The sequence below is a fragment of the Chlorella variabilis genome (assembly GCF_000147415.1).
Source record: "Chlorella variabilis unplaced genomic scaffold CHLNCscaffold_28, whole genome shotgun sequence".
NCBI lineage: Eukaryota > Viridiplantae > Chlorophyta > Trebouxiophyceae > Chlorellales > Chlorellaceae > Chlorella > Chlorella variabilis.
The window spans coordinates 403,372-417,349 of NW_005435060.1; the positions used below are offsets into that span (position 1 = coordinate 403,372).

The following is a 13,978-nucleotide window of genomic DNA, read 5'->3' on the forward strand; positions in this document are numbered from 1 at the left end:
CCCTTATGGTTCTTCTTTCAAACCTGTATGTTACACTGGAGGCAAAGGAGGATCCGGGCAGCAGCTACTGCTCCCGCTTGTCTCCAGCGCCGTCTCGCCCGGCCTCCTGCTGCTCCGAAGTTTCTTGCTGCTGCTGCTGCTGCGCGGTTGCTGCCTGTTGCTGCCGCTGCGCTGCCGCGGCTGCCGCCGCCATCTGCTGCTGCTGCAGGCGCAGCACCTGCGCCGCCAGCAGCTCCTCTGCCAGCGCATCCAGCAGGATCTCTGCAGTACCAGGCGGTACAGTGGCACCACGGCAGCACAAAGTCAAGTCAGCTAGGCTGAGGTGTGGCAGTAGTGAGCCTCAAGAGCCTGCAGGGCTGTGCCCCAGACCTGCAGAGGGTAGACCATGACTGGCTGCGCCAGCCAGCGCCAGGCTGGCGCCAGCTCACCTGAACCAGTGGGGGCTGTGCCCGAGCGGTCGGGCGCCAAACCAGCCGCAACCGCCGACACCGGCACAGTCAGCGGGTGCGCCTGCTGCTCGCCTGCTCCCTCATCCACTCGCGGCTGCTGCTGCTGCTGCGGCGGCGGCTGCGATCGCTGCCCTGCTGCCTGGGCCACAGCTGCTGGCAGTGCGCTGGCCGCCCAGGAACCCATCGCAGGCTGGAGCCGCCGCTGCTGGTGCTGCGGCTGCTGCTGTTGGCCCGAGGGAACAGGCGCGGCCCACGCCGGCGCCTGCTGCTGCTGTTGCGGCGTTTGGAACTGCTGCTGCTGTGCCTGCTGGAAAGGATCAACTTCGCCCTGCCCTGGTACAGGCCGGATGCTCATCACACGCTGCGCCAGCGGCCTGCACACCAGCAGCCGGAAGAGGGAGGGTGTGGAGGCCAGCGTCAGGTTGAGCTGCATGCTCACTTCCTCTCTCCCCCTTGAGTCCCCAAGGCCCAGAAACCAACCAGGGCAGACAGGCTGGCAAGCACATACACGCAGGCGGGCGGGCAGGCCCCACCCTGGGCTGAAGATGTTGATGCCGCCCTGCAGCTCGCTGCGTATGGCGTGCAGCTGGTGCATCGTGGCCTGCACCTCCTGGTGCAACTGCAGGCGGCAGGGGGGGCAGGAGGGGGCCAGGAAGGAGGTGGATTCAGTTCATTCGAGTGTTGCTACAGCGGGTGACACATCGAGTCGGTCAGTCAGGGCAGGCAGGGCTTTGGGCCGAAGCCCGCGAGCAGGTGAGTGGGGCAGGACATGAAGGGCATGTGGCGCGGTGCGGTCACCCATATGCCCCACCAAGCCCACCATCCAACACCTCCAACACGGACCCCCTACATCCGTACACCCCCACACGCACATCCACCCCCACCCCCAAGCCCCACCTTGGTCATCTCCGTCTCCTCGGCAAACTGGAAGAAGCGGGCGCGGGTGCGGTACAGGAAGCCGGTGGCCTGCCCCGTCAGCCGCCCTGCGGGTTGGAATGGTGGGCAGGCAGGTGGTGGGCAGGCGGAGTCAGGGGCAAGAGGTGACCAAGGGCCTGGCTGAGGTGCTCGGTCGGTGCGCGGCAGGGCCGGTCGGCGGCAGGGCACACAGAGTTGTGCCCTGCGGCGGAGGGCGGAGTCCCGCCCCGCTCACCTGCCGCTCGGGCCATGCGCGGCAGCTCGTTGGGCCCTGCAGGCAGCGCACATCAGCAGCTTGGCAGGTCGAAAGGTTGCCAAGCAGACACAGTGGGAGCGCTGCCGCCGCCCGTGCCGCCGCTCGCCCGCCGCTCACTCACCAAACACCCAGGCAGCCGCCACAGCGAGCACCACCATCTCCCCCAGGCTGAACATGGGGCCGCGAGGCCTTGCCTCAGAGGCAGGCGGGTGTTGGGTCAGGAACTTGGAGCGGCCTCAGCGGGGGCAGGGTCGGGCGGCTGATCGGCTGAGAGCCCGCTGATCAGTTTACTGACCTTTGGGCAAGGGGTGCTGATGTGACGGGCAGAATTCGTGCTGCGTGCTGCGCCCAGGCATTTTGCTCATCTCAAGTGCCCACAACGGCCACAGACTTACCACACTCTCCCCAGCCCTCCCAAACCTCTGGCGTCAACCACTGCTCCATTTTCAGCCACTAGCAGACCCTGTGGGAGTCTACTCCGCGGCCCTGCTAACACCGCGTCAATGGAGCGCGCCCTCTCACACTCCCTGGCCAGCTGCAGCAGCAGCAGCCTCTGTCGTCCGCCCACCAGCCAGCGGCCGCGCCTGCTGGCGCCTGTGGGCGGGCTGGTGCGGGCACCCATTCGGGTCCAGGCGGTGGCCGGCCTGAGCCGCGGCACGGCCGACCTGTTGGGTAACCACAGCCTGAACGCACCCAGCGAGGAGGAGCTCAACTCACCGGTGTCTCTGGTGAGCTGGGTTACTAAAAGCCGGCCCTCTGCTCATGCACTGGTTGAGCTCCAGACCCCAGCCGTTCCAGCCAGCCCCCGCCGCTGCTCGGCGCCCCAGGGCCCGCCTGGTGGCCGCCCAGCCAGCCGCAAGGCCCGCCGCTGGCGCTGGCTGGCGCGGCCGGGCTGCCGCCAGCGCCGCCGCGCGCGCCGCGCACCCGCCCGCTCACCACCCACCTCCCTATCCGCCCACCCTCCCTTCCGCTCCACAGGTCCACTCTCCAGAGGAGTTTCAGGCCCTGATGGCAGCCAACAAGGACAAGATGGTGGTCCTCATGTGCAAGGCCACACACTGCCGCCCTTGCAAGGTGCGCCGCCGCGCCGCCCGCCCGCACCAGGCACATCTGCCCGCAGCCGCGCCGGCGCGGCCCCCAGCAACCCGCCCCTGCCGGCACCTCCAGCCACGGCCGCCGGCAGGTTATACGGCACGCCTGCGCGGCACATGCCCAGCCAAACCTCCTGCATCGCCGCCGTGTCGGCACACCGACCCAAGCCAACAGCCACTTAGCACGGCACCACCCAGCACGGCACCACCCATAGGAGCCATACCACTCCCACACCAGCCGCATCACTCCCACACCACACTCCACCAACCACGCCGCCCCCTCTCTCCCGCCTCCCCTCCCCGCAGCTGTTTGCCCGTAAGTACGCCGCCGCCGCCGCCCAGTACTCTGACGCGCTGTTCACCGAGATCTACGGTGACGAGACCAAGGCGACGCGGCAGATGATGATCGACATGAAGGTGCGCTTGCGCGTGTGTGTGTGTGCATGTGTGTGTGGGGGGGGTCTGGGAGGGAGGGCCAGCTTCCTCCAACTGGGAGGGAGCGGGAAGATGGGAAGGCTGTTGGCCGGGGCATGCTCGCCCGCGCTGTAGCGCGTTGTGTTGCGGCTGCCTGAGGTGTGGTGGGAGGCTGAGCGCATGGTGTGCCGTGTGCTCGTGTGTGCACAAGCGGGTCGCTCACTCCACGCTGCCTGCCTGCCTGCTCCCTCCCTGGCTGTTGCAGGTGCGGGTGACCCCCACCTTTGCCATCTTCCGCGGCGGCGAGAAGGTGCACAGCCACGGCGGCATCAACGAGACCAACCTGCACAGGGTGAGGAGCGGCGCGCGGGCGCCTGGTGGCAGGGTGGGACGGTGTGTGGAGCGGGCGGCAGGCGATGTGGCGGGCCGACCGGGCAGGCAGCTGCCCCCGCCCCGGCTTGCTGGGTTGGAGCAGGAGCCAGCCTGCAGCCCTGGGCGCTCTCCTCGTGGCGCCTGCCTGCCTGCGGCTGACCGTCCTCGCCCCGCTGTACCGCCCCTGCATCGTGCAGTACATCTCCAAGTACCTCCAGGAAGGCGAGGCGGGCTTCGGGACCTTCACCGAGGCGCAGCTGGGAGAGCCGGCCCAGGCCTAGGCGCGCACCCGCTCCCTTTATAGCCGCTAGACGCCGGAGCATGCGCCGCGCTTGAGAGCCCGTCCCCCTGCTCTTTGGCCGCGGCCTGCCGACGCGCGCGCGGCTGCTTGACGCGCACCCGCCAGGCTTGGCTTTGGGCGGCGAGCGCTCGCGCGGCTCCACCCTTTCCGCGGCACGCTACCCTGCTTGACACTTCACCCGCCGCCGCCACCGCCCCAGCCCAGCCTGGCGCGCCCGCCACTACCGTTTTGTTTTTTGCTTGTCCCTAGGGTTCGACGCTTCCCTCCCTTATGCTCCCGCCCCTGCACTGCAATTTCAGGCCGCTGCTGCCTACTTTGCCTTGCCCCCTCCCACCCCACCGGCCTCCCATGTGCCAGGCCACCCTTGGGGCCTGCGGCGGGCGGCCGGCGCCGGGCGGGCTCCCTCTATTGTGGGAGCCCGCGCCTGGCGCCGTCCTCTCCGATATGCCGCCGCGGCCCCCTGGCGCACACCCGTGTGCCTCCTCTCCCTGCTCCCCACGCCTCCACATGCCCCATATACACATTGCTTGCAGCTGCTCGCGAAGCGAACCGCGCCTCGAACCCCCTTTTCCCGCGTTTCTCCGCCTGCGGTCTGCAGGCAGAATGCCTTGCCGCACTTGCCGCTCGCCCCCTTGCAAGCATTCCCCATTTCGTGTCTTGTCAGCTACCCCCACGCTGCGCCCTTTCAGCTGTGCCGGCCATGGCCGCCGCCCCATGGCTGCCGCCGGCTGCTCCTACGTACTGCACTCACACCTAGGCTAGCACCTGGGTGGCGCCGCTCGCTGGCGGTCCGCCCACCTCACCGCACCGTACCCTAGTGCCTCACACGCCAGCCCGACTGTACAAGCCCCATCGCACGAACCCCGCACATTCCTTTTTCAGAACCTCACTGCCACTGTAACAACAACGACAGCCGAAAGAGGGAGCAGCGCTTGAGTTGAGGCCCGCTGCTGCTTCCTGTTGTTTGGCCCCCACGCCAGCGTGGCCGCCCGTGGCTGGCTGGGCCAGCCACCCCTGCTGCCTCACTCGCCCCGGAAGCTGCTGTCCTCAAAGTCCTCCTCCAGCCCCCGCGGGTTCTGGGGCACCTTGCCTGCCTGCTCGGGGTCTGCAGGGCGGCAGCGGGGTGGCAGTCTGGGACAGGCTCAGGACAGCGGCAGGTGGACAGCCCAGTGCTCGGCCCTGCTTCCCCTGGCGGCACCCAGCCAGCTGGGCGATTCCACTCTGCCGCCGGCAGGCCCCTGGTGCCACACACCTGCTTCGTTGTAGGTGGTCTGTGGGGCCTCCGCCGCCGCCTCGTTGTCTGCAGGGCAGGCCAGGAAAGGCAGGCAAAAGGGCCGCAACAGTGGGGACCTGTAGGCTCCCTGCCGGCCGTGCCACACCCCACCTGCCCTCTGCGCCCACCTGCCCTCTCCAGCCGCCCCAGCCCGCCGGCAAAGTCTTCTTCCGGCATCAGCGCCGGGATGTCGGCGCCTGCGGCCAGCCACGAGAGGCCGTGCCACAGCCAGCCTCCAGGTTTTGCGGTATCAAACTTGGAGCAGCAGTAGCAGCCGCTGCTCCAGCGCCACCATGGGCCGCACTCCTACCTGTCCCCTTGGAGATCCAAGAGGCTACCCCTTACCTCCAGCAAACAGCCGCTCGCTGTGGTCGGACTGCGGCAGCTCATCGCGGGTCACCGGCTGGCCCTGCCCTGCACAACAATGCAGAGGCACGGCGGCGGCGATGGCTCAGCGGCAGCTGGGCGCAGGGCCGGGGCTGTGGCGGGCTGGGTGCCGGCTTGCCTGCGGGTTCGGGGTTCTCGGGAGCGCTGGTGCTGCTGGCGCCGCCTGCAAGCCGCGACAGGGTGCGAGCACTTGCGCACTTGCAAAGAGAGACTGGCGCTGCGGCTGGGGGCGGGCGCGGTGGGGCGGCATGCGTGGCGGTCAGCAGAGCGGCGTCGCCATGTGCCCACAGCAAACCTTGGACGGCTTCTGCCACCTGGGCGGCCACAGCAGCCGCTGCATCCTTTGCTGAAGCGGCAGCCGGGGCAGAGCTGCCCAGCAGGCGGCTGGCCTGCGTGCACCAGGAGGCTGGCTGCCCCGCCCTGAGGCTGGCAGCAAGGGAGCAGCGCAGCATGGTGGATGGGATATGCTCAGGTGGCTGGTGTTGGGTGGACGAAGGGGGTGCTTCGCTGCCCTATACCTTCTTGCTGGGTAGAAACCTTTCGTTTCAAAGTGTGGCCGACAGGCGGCGACACATGGCTGCCCACTGACGCATCCAGGATGCGGGAGGCAGGATGCAGGGGAGCGGGGAGGTGGACAGGCACGGCAGAAAACGGGTGGCGGCGGCAATTCACATCTCCCGCTTCCATGTCTCATCGCCTTCCTGGCCCCAGCCCCTGACATAATGGCCCTGTTCTGTTCAAGTGTCGTTCGGTCACAGGGGCCAGCTGCGTTGCTGAGCTGCTGCGGTCAGGAATCTCTCGGCGCCTGTTGCGGCGCTGACGTGGCGAGGTTGGATAGGGTAGGGAAGAAGCTGGGGAGTGGGGGGAGCCTAGAGGAAAGAGAAAGGAACCTGCCTAAAGGGGAAACTAAAGCGAATACAGCGAGGAGAGGGGGAGCACAGGAAAGTACAAGTCCCGCAGAGGCCGCTCGCCCGGCTGCCCACTGGGCGCCGTTGAGTTGAGGCGCATGAGATGCGCAGCTGGCCAGCGGCCTGCGCGGCGTTGCTTGCCGCAGGCGGAGGAGCAGGGGGCGGCCTGCGCGGGGCCTTAGCTGCGGGCCTAGCCGAACAGGCTGGTCTTGCGCATGATCCTGCGTGTGGAGAAGAGGGCACCGCACAGGGTGGGCGTGGAGTGCGCATTTGGGGCTGGCGAGGGGCCGAGTCCTCACACCCTCAACACCCGCAGGCTGGGCAGCCCGGGCGTGTGTGGCTGCTGCCCTTCCTTTCCTCCCATGCCTCGTCTTCACCCTCACCTCATGAACTCATCCGCGTTGACCTCGCCGTCGCCGTCGCGGTCCGCCTCTGCGGCAGGGCAGGCCAGGCAGGCAAGGCGGCGAGGGCAGGGTCACGCGGGCAGCTCGCTGGCCGCCGAAACAGGCCCAGCGGCCGCCTCCATGGCTGTGCCTGCTCCACGCAGCTGCCACCTAGCTGGCACCTAGCACCACACACGCCACCCCAGGCACGCCGCCCCAGGCACACAGCCCACTGCCCCGCCCCCCTCACCGTCGATCATCTCCTGCAGCTCCTCGTCGCTGATGTTCTCCCCCAGCTCCTTGGCCACCCGCTTCAGGTTCTTGAAGCTGATCTTGCCCGTCTCGTCATCGTCAAACAGCCTGTGCAGCGGCACTCGGCGGTACAGGCGGGGCAGTACAGGTGGGTGTGTGGGTTGTGGTCGTGTGCATGGTGTCCACAGTGGGTGTGTGTCGTGGGGTGCTGCTGTGGTGGCGGTGAAGATGGAGGGCCGGCAGAGCGGCGCGGCAAGGCTGTGGACAGCGGCAGGCCCACAGCGCAGGCTGATGCTGCTCAGCTGCCCCCCACCCCACCCCTGAATGTGCATTCGCCCGCCCGCCCACCCCACCCGCGCCCACCTGAACGCCTTCATGATCTCCTCTGATGAGTCGCGCTCGCCCATCTTGGCTGTCATCATCTGCGGGGGTGGGTGGTTGGGTGGGGTGGAGGTGGCGGGCCGGTGCGTGGTGACGTGGGCGCCGCGGGGAGTGCGCGCGCAAGAACCGCCGGCGAATGGCATTGGGGCAAGCGGGCAACATCTGTCAAGGGGAGGCCACCACATCCGCGCAGCCCCGCCTCCTCCCCACCTGCAGGAACTCGTCAAAGTCGATGGTGCCGGAGCCGTCCTTGTCGATGTCGGCAATCATCTTCTTGATCTCCTCCTTCTTGGGCTCAAAGCCCAGCGCCCGCATGGCCACCTTGAGCTCCTGCGGGCGGCACGCAGGGAGGCGCAGCGGGTGGGGAGACGGGGCTGGTGGTGGGGCTGGCGAGGTTGGAGGCGCAAGGCCGGGGCCGCTGCTGGCGGCCCTGTCTCAGATCGTCGGCAGCGCCTAGCGCCCGGCGCGTCCGGCTACGCCGTGCTTTCCAGCACCCACCTTGGCGTCGATGGTGCCGCTGCCGTCTGTGTCAAACAGGTCAAACGCCTCCCGGATCTCCTGCTTCTGCTCCTCGGTCAGCCCCTTGGGTCCGCCGCCCGCCTTCTTGTCGCGCCGCGCCGTGGTCACGGCCTTGCGGTAGCTCTGCGCGGTCAGGCCGGTCGCCTGCAGGGGCGGCGGCGGCGCGGTGGGCGTGCAAGGCGGGGTTGGCTGGCTGGGTGGCGGGGCGAGCGGGGGAGGCTGTGGCGCGTGGCAGCACCCCGCTGGTGCCGCCCCGGTGCAGGCGTGTGGCCCGGCCTGGCACGCAAGGCCGATTTGAATGCGATCCCAGCTGGTGGTTCCCCGTCTGCGGCCCTGTTGGCATGCTGCCGCAAACCTACAGGGCACAGGGGCCCGGCCAGGGCAGCCTGGCGCCGCGATGCCCCGCCACTCACCATCTTTTGACTGCCGCTTCGGCTGCGAGTTGCTTCTAGTGGAGGCCGGAGCGGAACACAAGTGCCGCTGCTGAATTGGAGGGGTAAGCAAAGCAGAGCAGCGTGGGAGGAGGAGCCATGAAGGGAAGAAGGCCTCGCTGGCAGGGGCTGCATGGAGGTCTCATTCATCGGTGCTCCTGGCCCCCAGGGGGATTGAATTTATCTGCAGTTGCAGCACTCAAGCCACTGGCAAACACCGACAGCCTGAGGCAGCTCCCCATGGCTCCCAAGGGCCACCACAGGCCTCGCAGCGCCCCCACCAAGCGCCAGAGGCGCACGGTGGGGCTGCTGGGAATCGCGCTGGAGGCTAGCTCTGAGGACGAGGACTACAGACCCGCCGGGAGGCGCCCGGCAGCCGCCGCCGCCGCCGCGGCGGGAGCAGGCACGCAGCGCGCCGCGGCAGACGAAGACGTGCCCCTGGCGCAGCGCCGCCGCCAGCTGCACGCGCAGCAGCGCCGGCTGTCGGGGGCGGGCAGCCCAGGGTCGCCAGCAGGCGCTGCGGCGGCAGGCGCTGCGGGCGCCGCCGCCGCCGCAGCGGCGCCTACAGTACCGGCAGTACACTTGCCGGAAGAGGTCCTGTGCGCCATCCTGCGCCTGGCCTGCGCCCCAGAAGCGGGCGGCGCCATCCCCACAGCAGCCGCAGGTGTGTGGGAGCGCTTTGGAGGCCATCTGGCATCCCACTTGGCCCCTGGCTCCAGTGGCATTGGCCCTGTGGCGCTCCCTGCTACTCCACCTTCTCCCTGCCTCATGATACCCCACCCATCTCCTCCCTGCCCCCTCTTCGCAGCCACGTGCGTCTCCCGGTCCTGGAGAGCAGCGGCGCTGGCGTGCCCAGACATCTGGCGCCACGTCGACCTGTCCTGGCGGCGGTGCCGCCCCAGCGACGCCGCCATCTCCCGCGCCGCGCCCCGCTGGGCCCACCTCACCTCCCTGAGCCTGGCGGGCAGGGCCGCCGTCAGCGACGCCGGCCTGCAGGCAAGCCCTCTGCTGCTCGCCGTTCATGTCCGCTCCAAATCCTGCTTGTGCAGCGCTGGTGACGAGCCCTGTCTTTGCAAAGCGCCGGCATCGCGCCGTCTTCCCCACCAACCTCCCATGCCTCCCGCCCTGCCCGCTGTACCTGCTGTCCTCTGCAGCTGGTCGCGGACAGCTGCCCCCTGCTGGCCTCCCTCAGCCTCGCCCACTGCACCCAATTCAGCGACCGCGGCCTGTGCGCCGCCCTTTCCACCATGCTGCTCCGCCCGGCGGCGCCAGACGGCAGCAGCGCGCCGCTCAGGCGCCTGGACCTGTCGTTCATCCAGGTGGGTGACACGGGGCAGGCTGCTGGGGCAGCGGCAGCGGCAGAGAGGGTGGCTGGTGGTCTCCCTGTTTGGCTGGGGCGGGCGGATGCATGTGCATGTCTGCGCCTGTGTGTGTCTTCGGCTCGCTGCGGCGCACCCGCACCCAGCTGTCCTCCCTCCACGCGCCTGCTCTTGCCCGCCTCCCTCCCTCCCTCCCACCCGCGGGGGTGAGAGCTGCATGGGCCCCCACCGCACGCCTGCCTCCCTCCCTCCCACTCGCAGGTCAGCCCCAAAGTGTCAGGGCTGGACCTGGTGGTGCGGGAGGTGCTGGCGCAGCAGGCGCGGAACCCGGGAGGACCCGTGCTGGAGGTCAGTAGCGGGGCCTGTGGCATGCTTTCTCTGCGCACCCACGCGCACCCACACATAGTGGGTGCGTGTGGGCACACACTGCACCCTGGCTCTCCTGGTCACCACCCCGCCATCCCCCTGCAGGAGCTGGTTGTGGAGGGGTGCCCCCTGCTGACGCACCAGGGCCTGCGGGCGGCGACCGAGGCCAGCGCGGAGGCGGGGCGCCCGCTGCTGGCCGCGCTGCGCCACCTCAACCTGTCACAGTCAGCAGGTGGGCCGGTGTGGTGTGCATGTGCGTGGTGGTGGGATCGGCGCCGCACATGAAGGTCGCTCGCCCTCCCATTGCTCCTGCGCCTGCTGCCGTCAACCCCACCTGCTCACGTGTTCCCCACAAGCGCCTGCGGACTCAACAAGCGCCTGCGGACTCAACGTCAATCTGAATTCCTGCCATGCAGGCGCGCGCAGCGACTTCGCCATCAACCTGGAGCGGCTGCAGTACAGGTGGCGCCCCAGGCTGGGCTGCACGGTACCTGCAGTGCCATCGCCGCCTGCAGAGCCTGCCCTGCCGGCCAGCAAACGTGTCTGCGCCGCCAACTGGCGCGCTGCCTCCTTACCTGTCTTCCTGCCTGCCCGCCCGCCGCCCTGTCCGCCTGCCTGCGCTCTCCTGCAGCTGCCCCAGCCTGCAGCGGCTGTGCCTCAACGGGCTGTGCGGCGCCTACGCCTGGAGCTTCAACGCCACCCCCAGCCAGCTGCCGCCCGGGGCGCCGCCGCCGGGCTTCCCGCTGCTTCGCGTGTGCCAGGTGTGCGGGGCGAGGGGCGGCAGTGCAGCTTGCTCCGCTTTCCAGCTTGCTCGGATCGTGCCTGACTGGGCACAGCGCGCTCAGCGCCTGCTGCTGCCTGCTGCTTTGAGCCTTTCTGACGGCACTGCTCCCCCTTCCCCTCCATGCTCTTTCTGCTCCCTCTGCTCCCACGTTCCCCTCCCCGCTCTTGCTCCGCCAGGTGGCCGCCAAATCCAATCCCGACATGGCGGGGCTGGGCACCGGTGCCACCAACGTCAACGACGCTTGCCTGACGCGGTGAGCGGCTGGCGGTGGAGCCTGGCGCTGGCAGCGGGAGGGGCGGCGTGCCACGAAGGAGAGGGCACACATGGGGCTCAGCATGACAGCATGAGCATGGCAGCATGCCCGCATGACAGCATGGCAGCACGGCAGCCTGCTTGGAGCACATCCTGTCCTGCCCTCGCCGCTCCCCTTGGCGCCATGTGTATGTGTGTCGACCGCACCCCCCACCTCGCATGCGCACGCGCATGCAGCCTGCTGGCGCATTCGCCGCTGCTGGAGGAGCTGGATGTGGGTGGGTGCGAGCGGCTGTCGCCAGACTGCCTTGCCACCGCCATTCACCCAGGTGGGGTGAGGGCGGGGGCAGGCCACTAAGGGGGGGCCTTCTGTGTCTAGGAAGCCTTCTATTTTTAGCATAGAAGGGAGGTCGGGCGCTGCATGCAATGTAGCGACGTAGCCCAGAGGGGCCAGCAGGTCTGCAGTGAAGGTTCATTTGGAGCTGGCAAGTCGGGACTGCTCCCTTGCAAACCTGGGTGGGGGGCAAGGACTCACACGTTGGGCCAGCCTGCTCCCCACCCGCCGCCCCCCCTCGCCCGCAGCCGCCCCGTTGAGGCACGCCCTGCTGGCGCGCAGCGGCGCCTGCTGCGACGAGGCGGTGGCCTTCCTGGCAGACAGGTGGCTCGCTGCGTGCGCTGTGCTGCGCTGCGCAGCGCTGTGCTGTGCTGCGTCGCGCTGCGCCATGCAGTGCTGTGCAGCTCTGTGCCCAGCCGTTCTACCTTGCATTGTTTGCTACCCTTGTATGAGATCCCTGCCTGACTGCCTGTCTGTTTGCTCGCCACACTGTACACCCGCCACCCCCACCCCGCTGCCCCGCCCCACTGCCTGCCCCGCACCCAGGTTTGGGCCCACCCTGGAGGCGGTTGATCTGAGCTGGGGAGGGGGCCGCATCACGGATGCGGCTGCGGCGGCGCTGGCGCGCTGCCCCCGCCTGCACTCTGTGGGACTGGCGGGTGAGGCGCCGCTCCAGCCCTGCCCACGCCCTGCTGTGGCTTTGCGCAAAAATGGCCTGCCACTTCTCCTTTGCTGCCTACCTTCTTTCCTCTCGATGCTGTGCAGGCACCGCCGTCACCACGGGCGGCGTGCGGCAGCTGCTGCTGGCTGCCGACCGGCACGCGGCCGAGGTGGAGGCCAGCCGCGCAGGCAGCAGCACAGGCAGCGGCGGCGGCGGCGGCGGCGGCGGCGGGCAGGGCAGGCAGGCGTTCACGATTGATGTGAGCAGCTGCCGGGGGCTGGAGCGCGGGGTGCGGCAGGCGGCGACACAGGGCATGCGGCAGCTGCGCTCGGCGCTGGGCCTGCCGTAGCGCCGGCTGCCCTATCTTGCGATCAGTGGCCGGCGCAGTTGGCACACTGCTGCACGGGAACACCAGTGTTGTTTCATCGCCCTCTGTGTTGATGCACGCTTTGCGGTGACGTCGTTACAACACATGCCTGGCTAGGCTGACCTGCAGCAGCGAGCGCAGCGGCGCATGCGCGCGCCTGCCCAGCCCTGCCACCCGCCACGCCTCTCGGCTCACATGAGCCTGCCGGCATAGGTCGCCCGCGGGTACCGCTGCAGCAGCTCTTCCCACTGCAGGGGCAGGCGGGCGACCCGGTCAGCAGCCAAGCATGCCCCGTGTGCTGCTGCTCCCCGTGGGCTGCTTGCAAGCTGCCTCGTCCCCAGCAGTCAGCACACTGGAGCTGCCCTGCCGGGATGCATCAGATGCGCTGCAGCGTGGCCCTGCCGCATCAAACACGCTGCAGCGTGGCTCTGCGCTCCTGCTGCCTGACTGACTGCGGGTGAGAGGCTCACCTGGACGAAGAAGGTGTGGGCGAGGCGGGCGTGGTACAGGATCTTGCCTGCACAGAGGCAGAGGCAGAGACAGGGAGAAGCAGCCCAGGGGGTGGGTGCCAGTGGCAGGCGGCACAGGACCGGGTACCAGCGCCTGGTGTGCGCTCCTGCCCAGCACAGGAGGAGGAGCAGTCCCTGCCCCACCACATGTAAGCTTGCAAGCAGGAGGTGTGCCGTGCTGCGGTACCACCCAGCAGTACCTGACAGGGACAGGCGGTACACACGGGCGATGCTTTCCACGTACACCACCTTGCCGCCGCAGACGCCCAGCAGCCTGCGGGAGCGGTACAGGGCAGCACAGCAGCCGTGCTGAGCGGCTGGCGAAGCACTTGCACCAATGCGCACGCCCACCCGCCTGCAGCGGCTAGCACGGCCCTGCACCCCCCAAAAATCCGTGCCGGCCCCCTGAACCCGCCTGCGGGCCCTGCGCACCTGAACAGCCAGGCTGCTGCTGCGATCGGGATGCAGGTGCCTGGCCCGTTCATCAGTACAAGGTCTGGCTGGTGGTCCAGTACCACCGCCACTGCAGCAGCACAGGGGCAGGTGGGCGGGAGGTGGAGAGGGAAGACGAGGGGATGCGAAACGCGCCCAACAGCCCAGCAACGTGGGAGAGGAGAAGGGGGTGGGCGGGAGGCGGCAGCGGCGGTCTCCCAGCCGGGCGAGCAGCAGCAGGCGCAGCAGCGGGCAGCGGGCAGCAGGCAGCAGAGAGAGGGAAGGCAGCGCACCTGCCGCCCACAGCGCCTTGAGCGTGGTTGGGACGCTGGACAGGAAGCTCTGCCCCACCTCCCTGCTCCGCGGGATGGCGACGACGCTGCACTGCTGCTGCTGGGGTGCCTGTACCGCCAGGCGCCGCTTGGCGGGGCTCTCGGGTGACCGTGCCCCCGGCAGCGCCCTGCGCGCCGCTCCGCCCTGCTGCCCCGCGGGCTTGGCGCGGCCGCCGAACGAGGCGGAGGCTGCGGCCACGCGGGGCGAGCGGCGCACCGCCGCCGCCGCTGCCGCCGCCGACGACGATGCCGCCGCTGCCGCCGCCGCCGACGATGCCGCCGCCGCCGAG

The 13,978-nt window shown here is 69.3% G+C and overlaps 5 protein-coding genes across 5 annotated transcripts; 2 read left to right on the forward strand and 3 right to left on the reverse strand.

Annotated features, from left to right (window-relative positions):
- Positions 1 to 64: 64 nt before the first annotated feature.
- On the reverse strand, positions 65 to 1,796 carry CHLNCDRAFT_55034 (hypothetical protein; the record flags this gene model as incomplete). Its single annotated transcript, XM_005843675.1, has 6 exons — positions 65 to 261; positions 429 to 823; positions 983 to 1,068; positions 1,347 to 1,432; positions 1,600 to 1,635; positions 1,742 to 1,796. 6 exons carry the CDS (start codon positions 1,794 to 1,796, stop codon positions 65 to 67), a joined length of 855 nt encoding a protein of 284 aa, XP_005843737.1.
- Positions 1,797 to 2,123: 327 nt separating this feature from the next.
- On the forward strand, positions 2,124 to 3,778 carry CHLNCDRAFT_140076 (hypothetical protein; the record flags this gene model as incomplete). The annotated part of the gene is made up of 5 exons (XM_005843620.1): positions 2,124 to 2,348; positions 2,599 to 2,694; positions 3,018 to 3,128; positions 3,391 to 3,477; positions 3,695 to 3,778. 5 exons carry the CDS (start codon positions 2,124 to 2,126, stop codon positions 3,776 to 3,778), a joined length of 603 nt encoding a protein of 200 aa, XP_005843682.1.
- Positions 3,779 to 6,556: 2,778 nt separating this feature from the next.
- CHLNCDRAFT_140078 (hypothetical protein) lies at positions 6,557 to 8,317 on the reverse strand (the record flags this gene model as incomplete). The annotated part of the gene is made up of 7 exons (XM_005843676.1): positions 6,557 to 6,587; positions 6,750 to 6,798; positions 7,000 to 7,109; positions 7,365 to 7,423; positions 7,593 to 7,712; positions 7,881 to 8,045; positions 8,261 to 8,317. The coding sequence occupies 7 exons, from the start codon at positions 8,315 to 8,317 to the stop codon at positions 6,557 to 6,559; spliced, it is 591 nt and encodes a 196-aa protein (XP_005843738.1).
- A 114-nt stretch (positions 8,318 to 8,431) lies between these two features.
- CHLNCDRAFT_55036 (hypothetical protein) lies at positions 8,432 to 12,397 on the forward strand (the record flags this gene model as incomplete). Its single annotated transcript, XM_005843621.1, has 12 exons — positions 8,432 to 8,996; positions 9,141 to 9,307; positions 9,487 to 9,651; positions 9,913 to 9,999; positions 10,123 to 10,249; positions 10,434 to 10,479; positions 10,649 to 10,778; positions 10,978 to 11,054; positions 11,291 to 11,382; positions 11,636 to 11,711; positions 11,934 to 12,046; positions 12,153 to 12,397. 12 exons carry the CDS (start codon positions 8,432 to 8,434, stop codon positions 12,395 to 12,397), a joined length of 1,890 nt encoding a protein of 629 aa, XP_005843683.1.
- A 209-nt stretch (positions 12,398 to 12,606) lies between these two features.
- On the reverse strand, positions 12,607 to 13,725 carry CHLNCDRAFT_27798 (hypothetical protein; the record flags this gene model as incomplete). Its single annotated transcript, XM_005843677.1, has 5 exons — positions 12,607 to 12,663; positions 12,886 to 12,932; positions 13,125 to 13,198; positions 13,357 to 13,447; positions 13,650 to 13,725. Coding segments are annotated over 5 exons (345 nt in total), but the record flags the coding sequence as incomplete, so codon positions are not given.
- Positions 13,726 to 13,978: the final 253 nt, after the last annotated feature.